General features: G+C 49.3%; 1 protein-coding gene across 3 annotated transcripts in view; it reads left to right on the top strand.

Moving 5' to 3' along the window:
* TSHZ1 (teashirt zinc finger homeobox 1) overlaps window positions 1–18541 on the top strand; it is a 79806-nt gene extending 61265 nt beyond the window's left edge. For 2 of the 3 annotated variants that reach the window (XM_021099126.1, XM_021099112.1), the window contains exon 2: window positions 14009–18541. In XM_021099126.1, the coding sequence (XP_020954785.1) occupies window positions 14009–17217 (3209 nt within the window). In that variant the 3' untranslated portion in view covers window positions 17218–18541. Of the gene's footprint in view, window positions 1–1217; window positions 1338–14008 lie in introns of those variants that run through there. The other variant, XM_021099120.1, reaches the window with a different exon arrangement.

Here is a 19249-nt window from a genome sequence, read left to right as displayed (position 1 = left end):
CATTCTCTCCATCCGGGTGGATCATTATCCCGGAATGTATTTCATTCCGACTTGAGATTGGACTTCAGTGTTGTCATGGAGAAAATGCCTCTGATGATCACAGTGGGCTCCTTACCTTTCTGCAGAGAATGTGTTTACACCAAGGTCCTTCTTTCCTTTCAGGCCACAGTTGCCGATGTTTGAGATCTGTTAGCAGCAAACACCCTTGTTTTTCTAGGTGCCACTTGGCTTTCCTGATTTCCACTTTCCAATCCACTCCCACAGGGCAGTTTGGATGGTCTGTAGTGTGTGCTTGCTTTCTCCCTCTGAAGTTTCTTTCCCCATTTTTTTTCTTCAATCATTTAAACACGCCCAGCATTTCTTTCCAGGCGGTTTCGTGAACTGAACCAAAGCAGACAGATGGGAAAAGAGAAACACGGAAACTCCGTGAGAAGTCAGGAGCTGGGGATCTGAGGTCTTAAGGAGATTTCAGGTCTTATGGAGAACAGCTTTCCTAGGGGAACAGCTGGAGCAGAATTTGCTTTGTTTCTGATTGTTCCACGAATGAGTCTTTTATTTTAAAACCTTATGCTAGAAATTGTTGCATCTTGTCTGGCCTCCAAGACTCCCACCTGCAGCCAGAGCTTCTAGAGGTGTGGTCAGGGGAGTGATGTGGGGCCCAGGTGTGGACTTTCAGAAGAAATCCAAAAAGGAAATAGATGTCTTTAGACTCATCAGGACTTTTCTACCTAAGATTTCTAGAAAGGAAAAGAAGGACTGGCGTAAGGGCCCGTATCTCTCTGGATAACCTAGAGCATCACTCGGGCCCCTGCTTTGGATCCCAGTGGAAAACAATGGGAAGAAGGCTCCAGGCCCTCTTCCATCTTTGTAGCCTCACTTATGGATGCAAATGAGGAGTGAAATCCATCCACCTGATGAATTCACTTCTCCAGGTGCCCCAGGCATCCGGGCCCGCAGTCAGCCTGAGCCCCGACTTCAGTTGCTCAATAATGCAGCAGGATTTAGCTGCACCAAAGTGTCACCTGTCTAGGTGAGTTGTGCCGCTGTCTATCTGAAGTGACAGCCATCTTTGAGCACCGACGTCGTTAACTGACTCTTCTCTCATCATTCGTGTCGGGAAGGTAACATTTTCGACAAGGTTGTTTCCTGTTCCCCGGCTTGTTTCCTGCCCCTCCCTCTCCCCTCCCCCGCCCCCTCCCTCTCCCCCTCCCCAGCACACCTGATCAAAACACCCTCGCTGACAAAGGTTCCTCCTCCACATTAAATGAGCCCAACTAGCCTGGAAATTTTGACGAAGAAAGCCCGTGAAATGCTGATGTGCCAAGTTAATGAATCTGGTAAGAGAACATTATTGAGGCTGGATAATGTGATCTCGCGACCTCCTCCTCATGCTTCCTGTAAAGAATGGAGGGAAGTCAGTCATGTGGCGGGAGGCTAACGTCTGTCCTACCCCATCACGGCCATTTGTATAAGTAATGGAAACAGGTTAAATACTTCCATTCTAATGTTGCCAGCAGGGATGGAAATGAACATTTCAATGAAATCATCTCGACAGAGCCGAGTGGGGAGGGGGCCCGGACTGATTCATCTCCACTCCCTTCGGTGATGGGAGCCCTAATGAGAATGCTGGAATGTATAGTTTATCAGATAGAAGGGGAAGAGCACGTAAATCTCAGCGATTAGAATCGCGGCCGAACCACCAGCACGAGGCGCCGTGCCCTCCCCTGCAGACCTCTGCTAATAACACGCTCTTTTCATGCCGAGGGAGGGCCGACGGGAGACTGGGAGGGGGGCCGGGCTCTTTTCTCCTCTCTGATGGGCTGCCAGCAAGGGTTATCTTCAGCTGGTGAAACCCGGGGGTGGTCTTAGAACCCTGTCTGGAAAACTTGGAGGGAGGGGGGAGACCTTGCCTTTTCTTCATCCTCCTGTAATTAGAAATGATCCACTTTTACAGCGGCCTTCCCTCTGCCTAAAAAGTCATTTCACCGCCTTCGTTGTCCCTGCGAAGAAGAGCCATTTTGTCTGAATTGCTATTTAACCTTCTTTAAAAATGGAAACTCAATTCCTTTTCACTGTGTATTCTCTACCTGTCACCCTGCTTTTAGAAAAATCAGGTTTGCTAGCAGGAGGAATACTCCGTACACCAAGTGTCCCATAACATCCTTGTAAATTCTAGTATGTCGAGGTGGGTTATTCAACATATTTTCACACTAACTTGCTATATTCGTATGCTGCATTTTCCAGTATCACTACTTTTCTCCTGCCCCGGCTATTACTTAAAATCCAAGTGAGTTAAAAATGGAAACAATTAGTCATCTAGCCTGTTAAGTTAAATGCCAATATTTGAAGGATTCCAAATACCTAAATTTGGGGGCATGGAGAAGCTGAGTCTCTTTTATTGAGAGAGCACGTCTCAGTTTTCATCAGGATGTTTTGTCATCAAGTAGGAACAGGTATGGGGGCGGGCTGGTTACCTTGAGTGAGTGGGTCTTCTGAGTAACCGTGCTTATCTGCTAGCTGGTGAAGGGTAGATTTAAAGCTGACTTTTAGAAAGCAAATCATGTTCAGGGGAAAGCCTTTCTTCTATTGTTGCTTCCGCTCTTTCAGTGAGGCACCCACACTTTTGTTCATTGATCCGACGAACAATGATGGGGAGCAGGCAGAGTTCTGGAGCGTCCACCTCCTATGGAACGTTGAGGAAAACACCCTTATGTGGTGCATAATTGGGGCGCAGGTTAAGCTGCGGGTTTGGGGGGAAGTACAGACCTAATTGCTCAGAGCCAGTGTTGCCGAGACTCAGGGGAATTTGGAACTTTACTACATTTAGTCATTAAAAATAAATACAGCTGTCCCTTCTCCCCCTTTTTCAAATGACTATTGAATGGAGCACATCATGTTTTCTTTAAAGAAACAGAGAAGTTTTTTAAAAATGTTGGGCTGCTATTTGAGAAATATAATTTTGATCTAATTTTCTGCAGATAAGATGTGTGTGCAACTACAATTTGAGATCAGCATTTTTTTTTCAGACAATATGCATGCATTTCCACTGTAAACTGTCGGACCCACGTTGCTGGTGGCAGATTTAGCTCTAACAGGGACTGTACACTTTGCCTTCTGTCCATTTGCGTCAGGATGCCCAGGGTTTTACACGGTTCAGGATGACAGCACATCTTTGGGGACACACCGGCATCCAGAAAGCACATGCTATGGCAAAAGATATTAACAAGGTTTAATTTTTTAAAAAAGTGAAGTCTAAAAGTGAAGAACCGCTTGTCATATCCTCATTTTGGAGATGACGGGGTCTACGTGTTTTGTGTTTTTATTCACTCTCACCTGCACATGCCCACCGTGCACACGGAGGCTGGTGGCCCCTTCTCTCCTGGCATGTGCTTGTTCCACACACTCGCCCCACAGCCGCTCTGCCTGTTGTCCCACCGAAGGCAGGACACGCTACGTGCACGACTCCGGGAGGGTGGAGGGAGGGAAACATGATGGCAAAGCTGTTTTGACACAAAAGAAAAGAAATAGCAGAAATGATGATTTGAAATCTCTGTTTTATTTCTTGGGGAGGAATGTCATTTATTTCTTTAAGTAATTGTAAAAGGGGAATTTTATACTGCAGTTACCCTTGCCAGGCTTACTCATTCATCAGATTTCTGTGAGGTGGAGGTGGGGAAGAGCAGAGGGGAGGTGACGGCTCGGGGTTGGGGGGGTGAGAGTTTAGCAGAGAAAACTCAACGATGGTGAGTTGATTCTGTTTTCTGTGATTCAGTAGCTGCTCTCATATAAACCTTTTCGGTGAAACAATCATACTTACTCACATCATGATGTAGTATTGTTCTCATAGTTTCATCACAGCAATAAAAAAATTCTACACACACTTTAATGTATTTTGGTACATTTGTGCCCGTATGAATTTTTAGAAAGTTGTGGCTTGTGATGGAAACAAAATATCATGACAAATAATTACTTCTGTCCAAGCTTGGAAGTTTTTATGTCTCTCTCTGTCTCTGTCTCTGTCTCTCTCTCTCTGCCTCTGCCTTGGCAAAATTTTTATAAAAGCATCTCAGAGAGCAAAGATGAGAATTCACTGATAATATTAAGAATAAACCCAATTATTATGATAAAAAATGATATTTTTGGAATTCCCATTGTGGCTCAGCGGGTTACGAACCTGAGTAGTATCCATGAGAAGGCGTGTTCCATCCCTGACCTCGCTCAGTGGGTTAAGGATCCAGTGTTGCTTCAAGCTGGTATAGGTCACAGATATGGCTTGGATCTGGTGTTGCTGTGGCTGTGGTGTAAGCCGGGAGCTGCAACCCTGATTTGCCCCCTAACCCGGGAACTTCCATATGTTGTAGGTGCAGCCCTAAAAAAAAAAATGGTATTTTCTGATATGATCATGTGGGCGTAACTGATGCAGATGCCATTATTGTTGTTAAGGGGATTTCAGGAAAGTCAGGTACATGTGACCTGTGTTAAGCTTCCAGTCCAGCACGGCAGTAGTTGCGTGGGCCCTGCCTGCTCTCCATGTATCACACTGGTACATGATGTGCATCTGTTCGTAGTGGATTTCAAGGTAAACACGCTCCCAACTTGGTGTTAACAGCTGGCAGGCCATCCATCGCTGCAGGTGTTCGCATCCCACCCCCAGCCTCCAAAGACCTGATATTCCCACCTCTCTTCTTCTGTCCTGTGCATTTGTGAGAAGAAGCTGCTGGATTTGAAGTCAGAGATACGTGTCTGACCGGAGTGGGGTTCCGAGACTATAAAACCCCTTTTCTGCCCTCGTCTGTCGCTCTTCTGTGCTCTAAGCTCCTGTGGAAGGCCTGCCGAAGTTCTTTCTTCTGCAAGGACTGGATGTCAAAATGTAGGGTGCAGCATGTACAGGGGTACGTGGACCTGGGTCTGGGGACACGTGTCCTTGGTTTCTCGCCGTGGCTCCCGTGGGTGGTGTGTCATCCACAAACAAATAGCTGCTTATCCTGAGTTATGTTTTTTTCTTCTTGTTTCCACCATTTAAAGAGCTAGTTCATGCCAAGTCTCCTCTCTAGATTTCTAAATGTCACCCATCAGGGTGAATCTTACACTAACTGATAAAAGCCTTTGCTTATTTCAGGTGGTAGATAATATCTGGTCAAAACCTGGTTTTGGACCTAATTTGCTAATCTTAGGTCTGTAGACCCAGACTCAGCAGAATGGCGGCGGGGGGTGTGTGGCATTTATCCCTCCCCAGATGGAAAGGCAGCCCCTGGAAACAGGGGTTTCCCCTGCCTGGCATTGGCCGTGCACATCCTGGGAGTGGCTTCTTAATTTGTGGGGCAAGAGAACATTTGCATCGAATAGTAACACATAGTCTGTTGGCAGTGAAATAGCTACTATGTATTTTCCATGGTTCTTGAGTCTAGTTTTTGCTCTTCCTCTTACTTGACTCCTGTTTTAACTTTTCAAGATTCTCATCTACATTTTCTGTTCTTTTGCTGAAAATTACAGTCAGGTTTTGGTCTTTTAAAAGTGAAATTTAAGCTCTAATTTGTGCTTCCCCACTTGTTAAATTGCATTGTTGAAACTGCAACAAACTCCAGATATAAAATTAATACCTGATGTGCTCACTGGGGTAGGTTGGGGGGCAACAAGATGAGGCTACTTATTTCTCACTTAACTTGTGGTTCAATCCTGGGGCAGGGAGAAAAGGAAGACATTATATTTATTTTAAGGACATTACCTGTGGATTTGCTAATTAAAATTAGAATTGGGTAAAAACCAAAGGCCATTTTATTTATAGACTCCACAGTTCTAAAAAATGGGTTTTACATAAAGAAATAATCTTTATCAATTAGATTGTTTAGCAAACCTGACATTAGCGATTGGTACCAGGCAACTAAAATTTGCCAAAGTGATAGAAAAATTTTTGCTCTTTTTGCATCAGAGCAGAAGTAGCCTTTCAGATTTGCTTGTTAGAATGTCAACCTTCGTACAAAAGAAATCAGAACTTAGGTTTGTAAATGAACATATATCCCACTTGTATTTTAATATCCTTTCAGAGCAGGAAGCAATGAGCTATGTCTGCTTTCTCTGCATTTTTTGTTTCCAGATAACTTTCAGCAGAATCACCTGCTATCTTCATAACAGAGGTGAAGTTACTTTACCAGTGATCAGTTATAAATTTGGAAGAAAGTAGTTTGTTTTGCAAGATTTTACAATGAATCGAAGCTGTACATTTATCACTTAGGTGTGTGTAAACCCCTTTTGTGAATTGGCCCTTTGAAGTAAATATATTTTGATGTAATGGCCATCTGTTCGTGGATTATCACATTTGCCATTCTAGAACCTACTTTGATGTAGATAAACATGTAATTTGGTATGATTGCATAGTTTCACCAGGTGGCAATACAATAGCAAAGTTTGGTATTTACTGTAAGCTGGTACCCAAGCAGAGACTAAAGGCCTGGGTTTTCTAGTTGTCACTTTTGAATTTCCATTTTCCTCATTGACAGCCAGCTCTTAGTTATGCGTACTAATGAGAAAAAGAGAGCTTGGTCTGCAAAGTTCCCCAATGGATTCTAGTCATTTATTTGTTCTGCCTCCCAGCTTGAGCCTGTGGAAGAGCCTTAACCAGGACCTTCTCTGTGTTGTCCCCACCTCCCCATCCTTCCTCTGTGCCCAGCAGCAATGGTTATGATCAGGGAAATTGCAGGAAGGCAGAGGCAGGTGCTGGGGATATGCAGGAGTTAAAGAGCTAGCATCCTGAATAATCCATCCATCCAAGTCTCACCTCTGGTTGCTAAGGACACATCCACAGAGTGACAGAGGCCAGGGATGGGACCACTTTCACTGGGACGAGGGCTCATTCTTCTGTTTCTCTTGTCCCCATTTACATGATGTGAGCAGTAGCTTGTGAGACTTGAGGCTGAGCAGGGGTGCCCTCTGACAGCTGCAAGAGGACTGCCCATTGTGGGCATCTTCTCGTTCACCTTGAGGGTCTGTCTGCAGGAGTGATGAGGGGGAGAGGCCGGCAGGTAGAGAGCTGGCTTTGTGCCACGAACTTCCAGCGCTTCCTACAGCCCTGCTGCTGGGGAAAATAGGCCCTGAGGACAGAGGGAGTGTGCGGGGGTCACTGGGCCACCATCAGCCTGTCCCTTCTGTAAGTTTGTCCTCAGGTCCTAATAATGATGGGAGTCTGTCATTACAACAATGGCCCAAGAGCCTGGACCCCATGGGGAGGGGGGGCTTGGATGTCTTCTCACCCCCTGCACATGTGGGGTCACTCCTGCACTCAATCTTTGGGACAGATGTGGCCCAGGGGCAGGGAGTGAGTTTGCAAAGCACTTTGGCCCCTTTCCTCCCTGATAACAATGTGGCAAAAGCAAAGGTCTCCCTTGCCACCTGGTACCAAAGCCAGGAGCCCATTGATCTTGTTTCCAGACACTGTGGGATCTGGTCTGTGAATTTCCACCTGCTCAACCCTTGTACTGCGAGACCCAGCCTTCTCACCTGCCCTAGCCCCAAACTCTTAAAGTCAAACCCGGGAGACTCTGGATCCTTTTGAGGGGTCCAGTTCTGGGATACAAATCCTCAAATTTTTGGAAGATGGGAGCAGTTGGGGGTGACCGGGGAGGGGGTGTCTTGGGCACTCTTTTAAAGAAATTCATTGTACCCATTTGCCTCTATGGCTGGTTCATCCTCTGTGTCCTCACATGGCTATGAGCACTGCAGAGTAGGGTGACACTGACCATGCTTGGCCTGAGGGTCCCCAGAAATGGTGGCGTCAGAATAGGGAGGGATGTGCTGTGGGGTGCCTAGGGAAGTGGAAGTGATTTTACCAGGCCTAGCTTATTCCAGGAGGAGTGAGAAAACTCCTCTGGGGTTGAAAGGGCATCTAGTGGTGAACCCCTAGGACAGATGGCCCCCCAGCTGCCCCCAGGTCTGTGTTTCCTCATGCCCCTTGTAAATTAGAGTAGAAAAGTTAACTCATCAAAAAAAAAAAAAAAATAGACAAGTGAGCTAAAAGTACATGGTAGAATAGTAAAATAGCCAAAGAATATCAGCATATCAGGATTAATACAGTAGAGTAGTAGATGATAAAATAGAAGTTTTAGAAGTCGAGGACAGGCCATGGACCATGTCAATGGAAGGCTGACCTGATGGAGCACAGTGACCATTGAGCTGGTGGCTTGAAGGTCACAAGAGGGGCCCTGCTCTCTGTGGGTGGAACCCAGCAGTCCTCTTCCCCAGGGAAGGTTGCTTGGAGACCTTTCTGGGGGGCGCTGGTGAGGAATGTAGGAGCAGGGGTGGGAGGAAGATGGAGGTGGCTGATGTGCAGGCAGGCTCTCAGCCCCCCTGAAATCCTTGCTGCAGGAACCCGAATACCATCTGCACCTCTTCATTGTTCTCCCTGACTTTTACTTTTTAACATTAAAGCATATAAAAGTAACAATGAACAAAACCCTTCCCACATTCCCACCCCCAGGCTGGGCCCTACTCTTCCCAGGCTCCCAAACTCCCAGGGTCTGCCTAGGGGATGTTTCCAGCTATTTTACTCCAGAAACAATGTGAAATGGCTAATCCATGTTTGTTGAGCTGAAAACATTGAAGAAAAATTTGAAAACAGAGATATTTGTCAAGAGGCACTTCAGTCAACAAAACCATATATTCATGATCTAGGAAAAAAAAAACTATTAACACTTTTAAAAGGGTTTTTCCATTGTACCATGAATAGGTTTGTCTTCTGCTTTTTTCCATTTCACGTCTTTCCCCTTGTCATTGAAATATAGTTTTTAATGTTTGAATAGTATTGCATCATAGGAACAAACTACAAATCACTTAACTACTGATTATTGTTGAAGATTTAGATGGTGGCAAATTTTATATGGAATAATAACTGTAAAGGACATCTTTGGGCGTGAAGCTTTTCCTGTATTTTATACATCTTCTGAGGTTATACTTCCCAAAGTGAAATTATTGGGTCAAAGGGTATCAACATTTAAAAATGTCTGTCTCCTTTTGCTCTTTTTTGTGAGATTCTCTCATTTACAACAGCATGACAGGCACATAAGAGGTGTCCTACGAGTTCCTGTAGTGGCCCAGCGGAAACGAATCCGGATAGGAACCATGAGGTTGCGGGTTCAATCCCTGGCCTCCCTCAGTGGGTTAAGGATCCGGTGTTGCTGTGGCTGTGGCATAGGCTGGCACCTACAGCTCTGATTAGACCCCTAGCCTGGGAACTTCCATATGCCATGGGTGCAGCCCTAAAAAAAAAAGAGGTGTCTTAAATGCTGATGCAGAATTACTTAGGGTCAGGGAGTTCCCACTGTGGCTTAGTGGGTTACAAACCTAACTAGTATCCATGAGGATTCAGGTTTGATCCCTGGCCTTGATCAGTGGGTTAAGGATCTAGCGTTGCCTTTAGCTGTGGTGTAGATTGCAGGTGTGGCTCAGATCCACTGTTGCTGTGGCTGAGGCATAGGCTTCTGCAGCTTCACTTCAACCCCCTAGCCTGGGAACTTGCAAATGCCACAAGTGTGACCCTAAAAAGAAAAAAAAAAAATTACTTAGGGTCATTTATTCACTCACGAGCTTTTACTCCAAGTGTTTGTTGGCAGAATGGAAAGACCTGCGGCTGGGAGTCAGGTGACTTGGATTTGAACTCAGAGTCCATTGTGTATTTCCTGTGTAACCTTGGGGAAGTCGGTCAGTGGCTCCAAGCCTCAGTTTTCCCACCTTCAAAATGGGCATTTCAGGGGTGCCACCTTGAAGGGTTGTAAGGATTAAGATGAGGTGAGGAAATGAAAATATCCAGCCCAGGTGGCACCAGCAATTTTAGTTGAAAGAGAGCATTCATGGTTTGACTACGAGGACAGACAGGTAAACATCTCTTAATTCTGCGGGGACTGGTGAATTCTGAGAGGGGATTAAGAGGCTTGGTGAAGATGACACCTGAGCTTCCCTTTGAGGATGAGTGCCTTTCACCAGGTGGAGAATTGGGGGAGGGGCTGCCCAGGGCCGGGGTGCCTCGGGGCTGGACACCCAGCAGAGAGAGGGGGACCTTGCGAGCCTGTCTTGGACTTAGAAATGGTTTTTGCTCAGAGGTTGCCTTGAGCAGGACCTCGGGATAGGGCAGAGGAAGAGGGTGGAGAAGCGGGGGGGAGGAGCCACGTCTGGTGAGGGGGTGGAGGGTCTGGATTAGGGCGGGGACACATTGGGTATCGGGCTGGAACCAAACTGGAGGCCCTTAGGATAACCATTGTTTTTCCTGTGTGGACAGCTTGCTTGGGGTGGTTGGGTGGGAACAGAGTTAGGAGGCTCCTAACTCAGGCCGAGGAAGCGTGCTGTTTGGGGAGGGGACCTGGAGGGGTGGGAGGAAGTCACTTGTCTGCGCATCACTGACTGGCTGCCCCTGGGACACTCATGTCGTGAGAAATTCTTTCAGAGCAGCTGGAACTCCATTGTGCCAGATGCAAGGTGGCTCGGACGCCAAGTGGAAAGGTGTCCCAAAGCCCACCCTTTCTTGACACGTGGGCGAGGCCAAGGATCTGCTACCAGCAGCTTTGCAGGTGGACGCCAATTCCATGGTAGTGGATTTAGTGGTTATGAGCGAGCCCAGAGGAGTCGTGGAAGAAGTCAAGATGGGGTGGAAGGAGGCTGCAGAAGGAAGGGTCCAGGTCAACCGGCAGGTGGATAGGGGAAGCTGGTGCCCTGACCCCAAGGATCCCTGGGGTCAGCAACCTGGAGTGTGTGGGGGGAGCTGGGGGAGGGGGCTGTGGCTCCTCAGGGGACATTGAGGAGGTGGGCACGCTGAGCCGGGAGCAGGGGGAGCCGGTGGGTCTCAGCCTTTTTCTTAGTCTGCTCCAGGGCTCCCCTCCTTTCTGATGCGTCCCCTTTCCCTGGCTGCAGCTCTGGGTCTGACAGGGGTGTGAGCTCAGGACGGCAGGCGTGTTAAGGGTCTCTCCCTTCTACCTCCCCTGGTCCTGGACAGCAGTGCGCAGGAGGCCAAGGGAGGGAACAGCTGAAACCAGTGCCTGCTTAGGAGGCCGGGGTCTGCTCTGCGTGGCTCTGCTGAGGCCCTGGGGCTGTAGGGTTGTCTCCAAGAGGGGCTTCAGCTCAACCTGGAGGATCCAGGGTGCAGACTGGCCTGTGCCGGAGGAGGAAGGTCTGGGAAGCAGCAGGGTCTGATGACACCCTGCTCTCCTGGGACAGATACGTGCACTCGGGCAGGCAAGTCGCATCTGTGCCACTTCAGGCCCTGAGATGCCACATGGAGGGGGAGGACAAGGGGCCAAACATACCCTAGAGGAATGGCAGCAAGTCCCCCTTTTTGCGTTTCCATGGTGAGGTGAAATCGGTCTATTTGTTCAGCACACACTGACGGCTGCCTGCTGTGGGTGGACGCTGTGAGCCTGGGCTCAGTCCACTGAGGGGACAGACCAGCCGACAGGCAGCCGCAGCAGCAGGCGGTGCTGGGCTCCCCAGCTGAGCCATACTGGTCCAGATAACATAGATCTGCTTTTCATAAAAGTGGATCCACTAGGTCTGCTGGGAGGCTTCCTCTCGGTGATCCCTGGATGTGGCACCACCTGAGGGCTGCTGCTGGAGCCTTGGGACAGCTCCGAGTCAGGCCACCACCCCAGGCTCTGCCCAGGATGCCCATTGGCTCATGCATTACCATCAGAATCCACAAAGGTAGACACTGTAGCCTGAGCCAGTGCCAGCCACACCAGACCCTCGGACTGAGGATCTGGGTTGTGAGGCCTCAGAACCCTGGGTCATCCTAAACCTATAGTGGTTTCAGAGAAATGAGGATCTCACTGAGCCTAGCAGTCAGTTTTTGTGAGTCACAGCCTCACCTAAAGTGCCATTCAGGTGCCCCGCCTGTGGCTAACCTGCGGTCTGAAGTGTAGATTATTTTTCATGCTTGAAGCACAGGACCTGTGGACTCTGATCCCTGATGCTCCAGCGGCCTGCGGTGCTGCCTTCAGCTGGGAAACAGACCTGGGCACGTGTTCCCGTGATACCAGATGCCACTACCCAGGGTGGGGACGGCATGTAAGGCAGCAGGGGAAGGCGTGGGTGCTGAGGGACCACGCTGTGTGCGCACTCAAGCTCAGGGTGATCCTGCCGTGCCCGGCACTGCTGGGAGCCCTCCATGTGCGGGTGTGGATGCTCATGTGGCGCCTCCTGCCTGGCATTCGACCTCCGGGCGGCGGCCACCTCCTTTCCTGTCTCTCCGTCACCGTCCCTGAAAGCGCAGTGCTCTCTGCCACGTTCCCTCAGGGTCTGGCTCTGATAATGTGATAATGAGTGATTCTACTTAATGAGACACCCTCTCAGGTCATATCAGTGCATTTTAATAGGGCCTTTCTGGAAATATCTTAACCCCAAATGTCCCAGGTAGTCGATGGAGCATTACTTGTTCCAAAAAAAGAAAGAGGGGAAGGAAGGGAAGGAAGAAGGGAGGGAAAGAAGGGAAGTACGTTGATCAAGTGAGTTAAGAGGCGCAGGTGATTGTGTCCCCTTGGGAACTGACAAGATCTGTCACGTGTTAAAGGTTCTAAAATGTCCTGTCGTAAAAAGTCAGATTTTAATCTTGTGATTTCTGTGCCCTCCATCCCTTCCATTCATGGGATAGTCATCAGTATCCTGTGTTTCTTCTGGGAGATGCTGCTTCGCAGAGAAGTCAGCCTCTGTGTGGCTGGGGCCTGTAACCGGCCATTGGAGCATATACTCTAGGCCTTGTTTAAATTGTGCTAAAATATTCACAACATAAAAGTTACTATTTTAACCGTTTTTAAGTGGTTCACTGGTACCAAGTACCTTCACACTGTGATGCAGCCATCTCCGCCATCCTCTCCAGAGCTTTTCATCTTCCCAGATTGAGACTCTGAAACCATTAAACACCAACCGTCCATTCCACACTCCCATTCACTGGACCAGGGTTCCACTTTCTGTCTCTATGAGTCTGACTGCTCTAGGTCTCTCTCTCTCTTTTTTTTTTTTTTTTTTGGTCTTTTTGCCTTTTTAGGGGTGCACCTGTGGCATACGGAAGTTCCCAGGCTAGGGGTTGAATCAGAGCTGTAGCCGCCAGCCTACACCACAGCCACAGCAATGCTGGATCTGAGCTGCATCTGCGACCCACACCACAGCTCATGGCAACACCGGATCCTTAACGCAGGGATCGAAATTGCAACCTCATGGTTCCTAGTCGGATTTGCCTCCACTGCGCCGCAATGGGAACTCCTGCTCTGGGTATCTCATACAAGGGGACTCCTATAGTATTTGTCCTTTTGTGCCTGGCTTACCTCACTGAGCATAATACCCTCAAGTTTGGCCATGTTGAAGTGGGTGTCAGAATTGTCTTCCTTTTAAAGGCTGAATAATATTCCATTGTGTGTATAAACCACATTTTGTTCATCCATTTATCCATCCATGGACATTTGGGCTGTTTCCACCTTTGGCTCTTGTGAATAACGCTGCTTTGTACAGCCATGCTCTTTGATACCTGTCCTGTGTCCCCTGTGGGTGACTTCTGTCCCAGGAGGGGGCTGATGGTGCTATATGTTACTTTCTTCTTTATAGTGGAGACCAGAGTATTTTTATCACTTGCCATTGAAGTACATTTTTATATAATACCGTCTGTGGAGTTCTTGCCCTGAATACTGACAGCCCAGATCCCCCCTGATGGGGAGGCTCGGGACTCTTGCTTACAAGCCTGCAGGAGGAGGGGCCAAGGTCCCCTCTCTTCCCACTCAGCTGAGATGCTAAAGCCACATCTTTAAGAAGGGCAGGTACTGCCCTTCCCTTGAAGCATACTCAGTTTGGAGGGAGAGATTGTTTTGATTGACGCCTAATCCCTGCCATGGAGCAGCAGCTTGGGGAGATACAAAAAGTGGGGGTAGCCTTGTAGCCTGGGAGCGCGGCTAAGAAACATCTTTTTAAAGATCATCTAACTGCTGGGGAGGCTGCGTCCTTGGAGATGATTTACTTCTCACCGCGTTTCATTTTTCTCTCCTAGCTTATGTTCCTGAGGAGGAATTGAAGGCGGCAGAAATAGATGAAGAAAACGGGGAGGAGGATGGGCTGCCTCTGGACCTTCAGGAAGGCGACTACGCATGCAATGAGGAGACGGAGATCAAGGAGGCCCAGAGCTACCAGAACTCGCCCGTCAGCACCGCCACTAATCAGGACGCTGGCTACGGGTCGCCCTTCAGCGAGAACAGTGACCAGCTGGCCCATCTCAAGAGCTCCTCCTCCAGAGAAGAGAAGGAGGAGCCTCCAGGTCCCGAGAGCGTGTCCTACCCCCAGGACAGCTTGGCACAAATCAAGGCCGTGTATGCAAACCTGTTCTCCGAGTCCTGCTGGTCCAGCTTGGCTCTGGACTTGAAGAAGTCCAGTTCGACCACCAGCAACAGCGATGTGGGCCAGAAGGAGGGCTCCACCCCCGCTCCCACACCCCCTACCAGTACCTCGGGGGCCACTGGGACCACCGCCAGCACCCCAAGCTCTGGCGCCGCCTCTGGCTCCGGCACCAGCACCAGCAGCAGTGGCGGAGGTGGCGGCTCGGGGTATGACTGGCATCAGGCCGCCCTGGCCAAGACGCTGCAGCAGACGTCCTCCTACGGGCTGCTACCCGAGCCCAGCCTCTTCAGCACCGTGCAGCTCTACCGGCAGAACAACAAGCTGTACGGCTCTGTCTTCACTGGCGCCAGCAAGTTCCGCTGCAAAGACTGCAGCGCTGCGTATGACACACTGGTGGAGCTGACGGTGCACATGAATGAGACGGGCCACTACCGCGATGACAACAGGGACAAGGACTCCGAGAAGACCAAGCGGTGGTCCAAGCCTAGGAAGCGCTCGCTGATGGAGATGGAGGGGAAGGAGGATGCCCAGAAAGTGCTTAAGTGCATGTACTGCGGCCACTCCTTTGAGTCCCTGCAGGACCTGAGTGTCCACATGATCAAGACAAAGCATTACCAGAAAGTGCCTCTCAAGGAGCCGGTGCCGGCCATCACCAAGCTGGTCCCTTCCACCAAGAAGCGTGCCCTGCAGGACCTGGCGGCCCCCTGCTCCCCTGAGCCGGCGGGGATCGCGGTGGAAGCTTCGCTGAGTGAGTCGGCCAAAGACCAGAAGGCGGCCAACCCATACGTGACGCCCAACAACCGCTACGGCTACCAGAATGGGGCCAGCTACACCTGGCAGTTCGAGGCCCGCAAAGCGCAGATCCTCAAGTGCATGGAGTGTGGCAGCTCCCACGACACCCTGCAGCAGCTCACCGCCCACATGATGGTCACTGGCCACTTCTTAAAAGTGACCACCTCTGCCTCCAAAAAAGGGAAGCAGCTGGTGCTGGACCCCGTGGTGGAAGAGAAGATCCAGTCCATACCTCTGCCCCCCACCACGCACACCCGGCTCCCTGCCGCCCACATCAAAAAGCAGCCTGACTCTCCTGCGGGGTCCACGACCTCAGAAGAGAAGAAGGAGCCCGAGAAGGAGAAGGCACCAGTGGTGGCGCCGGCTGGGGAGGTGGACAAGAAGATCAAGGAAGAGGGCGAGGATTCTTCTGAGAAGTTCGAGCCCACTGCCCTCTACCAGTACCTCCGTGAGGAGGACCTGGATGACAGCCCCAGGGGTGGAGTGGACATCCTCAAGTCCCTGGAGAACACAGTCTCCACGGCCATCAGCAAAGCCCAGAATGGTGCGCCCTCGTGGGGCGGCTACCCCAGCATCCACGCGGCCTACCAGCTGCCTGGCACCGTGAAGCCGCTGCCAGCCGTGCAGAGTGTGCAGATGCAGCCGTCCTATGCCAGCAGTGTGAAATCCCTGTCCTCGGAGCACAGTGCTCTTCTGCACTCCCCGGGGAGCCTCACGCCGCCGCCCCACAAGAGCAATGTGTCGGCCATGGAGGAGCTGGTGGAGAAGGTCACGGGCAAGGTCAGTGTGAAGAAGGAGGAGAGACCGGTGGAGAAGGAGAAGGGCTCACCGGCCAAGGCCGTGTCCCCTGTGGCCAAGGAAAATAAAGACTTCCCCAGAACGGAGGAGCCCAGCAATGGCAAGCCCCAGCCAAAGAAGGGCCCCGAAGCTGACGCGGGGAAGGCCAAAAAGGAGGGCGCAGGGGATGCTCACACCCCAAACGGCACGGAGCCTCTCAAGGCCAAAGTTACAAATGGCTGCAACAACCTGGGAATCATCACGGACCACTCACCCGAACCCTCCTTCATCAACCCCCTGAGCGCCCTGCAGTCCATCATGAACACCCACCTGGGCAAAGTGTCCAGGCCCGTGAGCCCCTCACTGGACCCGCTGGCCATGCTGTACAAGATCAGCACCAGCATGCTGGACAAGCCGGCCTACCCTGCCATGCCCGCCAAGCCTCCCGGCGCCCTAGACCGCTACTACTACGAGAACAGCGACCAGCCCATCGACCTGACCAAGTCCAAGAGCAAGCCCCTGGTCTCGGGCGCAGCCGACGGTGTGGCCTCGCCACTCCGGGAGAGCGCGCTCATGGACATCTCGGACATGGTGAAGAACCTCACTGGCCGGCTGACCCCCAAGTCCTCCACGCCCTCCACCGTGTCCGAGAAGTCAGATGCCGATGGCAGCAGCTTCGAGGAGGCGCTGGACGAGCTGTCGCCCGTTCACAAGAGGAAAGGGCGCCAGTCCAACTGGAACCCCCAGCACCTGCTCATCCTGCAGGCCCAGTTTGCCTCAAGCCTGCGGGAGACGCCGGAGGGTAAGTACATCATGTCAGACCTGGGCCCGCAGGAACGGGTGCACATCTCTAAGTTCACCGGGCTGTCCATGACCACCATCAGCCACTGGCTGGCCAACGTCAAGTACCAGCTGCGGAGGACAGGGGGGACCAAGTTCCTGAAGAACCTAGACACAGGGCATCCTGTTTTCTTTTGCAACGATTGTGCCTCTCAGTTCAGAACTGCTTCCACATACATCAATCACCTAGAGACACACTTAGGCTTCAGCTTGAAGGATCTCTCCAAGCTGCCCCTGAACCAGATTCAAGAGCAGCAGAATGTTTCCAAGGTCCTGGCAAACAAAGCTCTGGGCCCGGTGGGGGCCTCCGAGGAGGATCTGGGCTCCACATTCCAGTGCAAGCTCTGCAACCGGACTTTCGCGAGCAAGCACGCAGTCAAACTGCACCTTAGCAAGACACACGGCAAGTCCCCCGAGGACCACCTGATCTACGTGACAGAGCTGGAGAAACAGTAGCCCAGGGCCGTGCGGCCCTTGGCGCATTGCACTAAACGTCCTCGTACTGCACTAGGCCCGGCCTGAGCCTCCGAAATCAGCCTGCCCTTTGTTGCCGACTGCCTGTCTGGACCTTGGTTTTTCTTACACACATTTTGTAGTTATATTTATATGCTCTTCGTCCGATTGTGCATGTTCCTTTTCTTTTTCCGTGAGTCAAAGTCTGACCTTTATTTTCAACATCTGTTCTCGATGTTCAGCTCTCTTTTGTAGGAAATAGTGGGGCACACAACTCAGAGACATTTATTTAGCAGGAAAGAAAGACACAAATAACAATGATAAAAGACATCCTAAAATTACAAAGTTGCCATGACAATAAAGGTCATAGAACCTCCTAGTGTCAAATTTAACCCTTTGAGGACTGTAATCGCATTTCTGTGCCTTTCACTCAAAAAAAAAAAAAAAAAGGAAAAAAAGGCTTAAAGGCATTTCATTCAGATCAAAAGCTGTGTCAGACACAAAACTTATTTAATAATTAAAAAACAAGCTTTTATATGCAGAACTGGTTTCTGAAGGAAGCATGCATGCAGCTGTTGGAAGATAGAAAGTTGTCTAGGACTTGGGGGTTAGGAAGCCACAACTTCACACGTTTAAAACAAAAAACAAAACAAAACAAAAACTAACAACAACAACAACAAACACCCCAGTTGCCACTATGCCCAAACCCTCTGGATGCTGAAAAAAAATGCCACTTTTGGCAAAAAAAAGTATGCAAGCTATTATTTAAAAATGTGTAAAAATGCTATTTCTTTTTTCCTGTAAAATACTGCGGTTTATAGTTATTTACAAATGTAAGCTTTGGTACAAGCTGACCTTTCTATAAGCGTGCTGCATTGGTAAATGAAAAAAAAAAAAATGGGGCAAATGTTGGAGTCCTTTCCTTGTAAATTGCCAGCATCAGCTTAAAAACTCCTATATGTTACATATCGTACCATTTTAATCTATTCAACTTTCTTTGTATCTTCTGGCTGTATGCTTTCTCTTTTAACTTTTTATATTGTCATTTTATATTAAATTTCTGTGTATATAATGTAAAACCACAATTTTTGAATAAAATTTAGTTCCTGCAGCTTGATTTAAATAGAGAAATTTTACTGGCACCTGCATCTTTCCAGATGCATGTATATCAGACAAAAATAAATAAATGAAAACAAAGCAAGCAATGCACTATTAATTATACATTTTGATGTTCTATCATTAATATTGTACAGTACATTTTGGTTCACACAATTAAATCCACTGTTTTCTCAAATGTAAAATAAACCCACATGCAGTTCCTGATTTACATAGATTGTCATGTCGTCATTATTTTGCCTTTGAGATGTTATTTCAGCAGCAAGAGGTATTGCTTATGCAATCAACCAACAGAAATTCTATTCAGAGTCATCATTTCATGATTTGTGGGCCGACATGTTTCATTCAGATGATAAGTATTGCAGTTTTTTAAGTGATAATTAAAATTTTTAACTCTGCCGGGTGCTTCCTGATTACTGAGTGTAGCCTTTGTGTGATGGCTGGTTTGTACACGGAGAATCTTCATGCACTATTTTAAAATGTTTACAGTTGTCCTTCGTGTGCACCCGGGGACTGAATGGTGGGAGTCCAGGGCTAGGTCTTGCTTTAGCAGCAGAGCCTGGGGGCCTTGGAGCTGGATCTGTGTGGCTCCAAGGAGGAAAGCCTGATTTCTGCACTTTTAAAAATGGGCAGTTTTTATAAAATGAACTGCCCTCTTATCCAGGGGTCGGGATGGGTCTTACATGAGCAGGCTTCTCCAGAGCTCAGGGGGGGTCTGCTGGGGAGACCACCGGCACCCCGGGCCTGAAATTGCTGTGACCCCAACCCGGAAATCCCAGGCTCACGGCTCAGTCTGGCATCTTCACCCCGGAAGTACTTAATGACATGGGCAGGACAACTTCTTTTTCCATCTTTTGCTTACATTTTCATAAAGTGATATCCTGAGAAGGCTTAGAACTTACAGCGGTCATGCTATTTC

This window comes from Sus scrofa, chromosome 1 (assembly GCF_000003025.6).
Source record: "Sus scrofa isolate TJ Tabasco breed Duroc chromosome 1, Sscrofa11.1, whole genome shotgun sequence".
Lineage (NCBI taxonomy): Eukaryota > Metazoa > Chordata > Mammalia > Artiodactyla > Suidae > Sus > Sus scrofa.
This window is presented reverse-complemented; position numbering and strand designations above follow the sequence as displayed.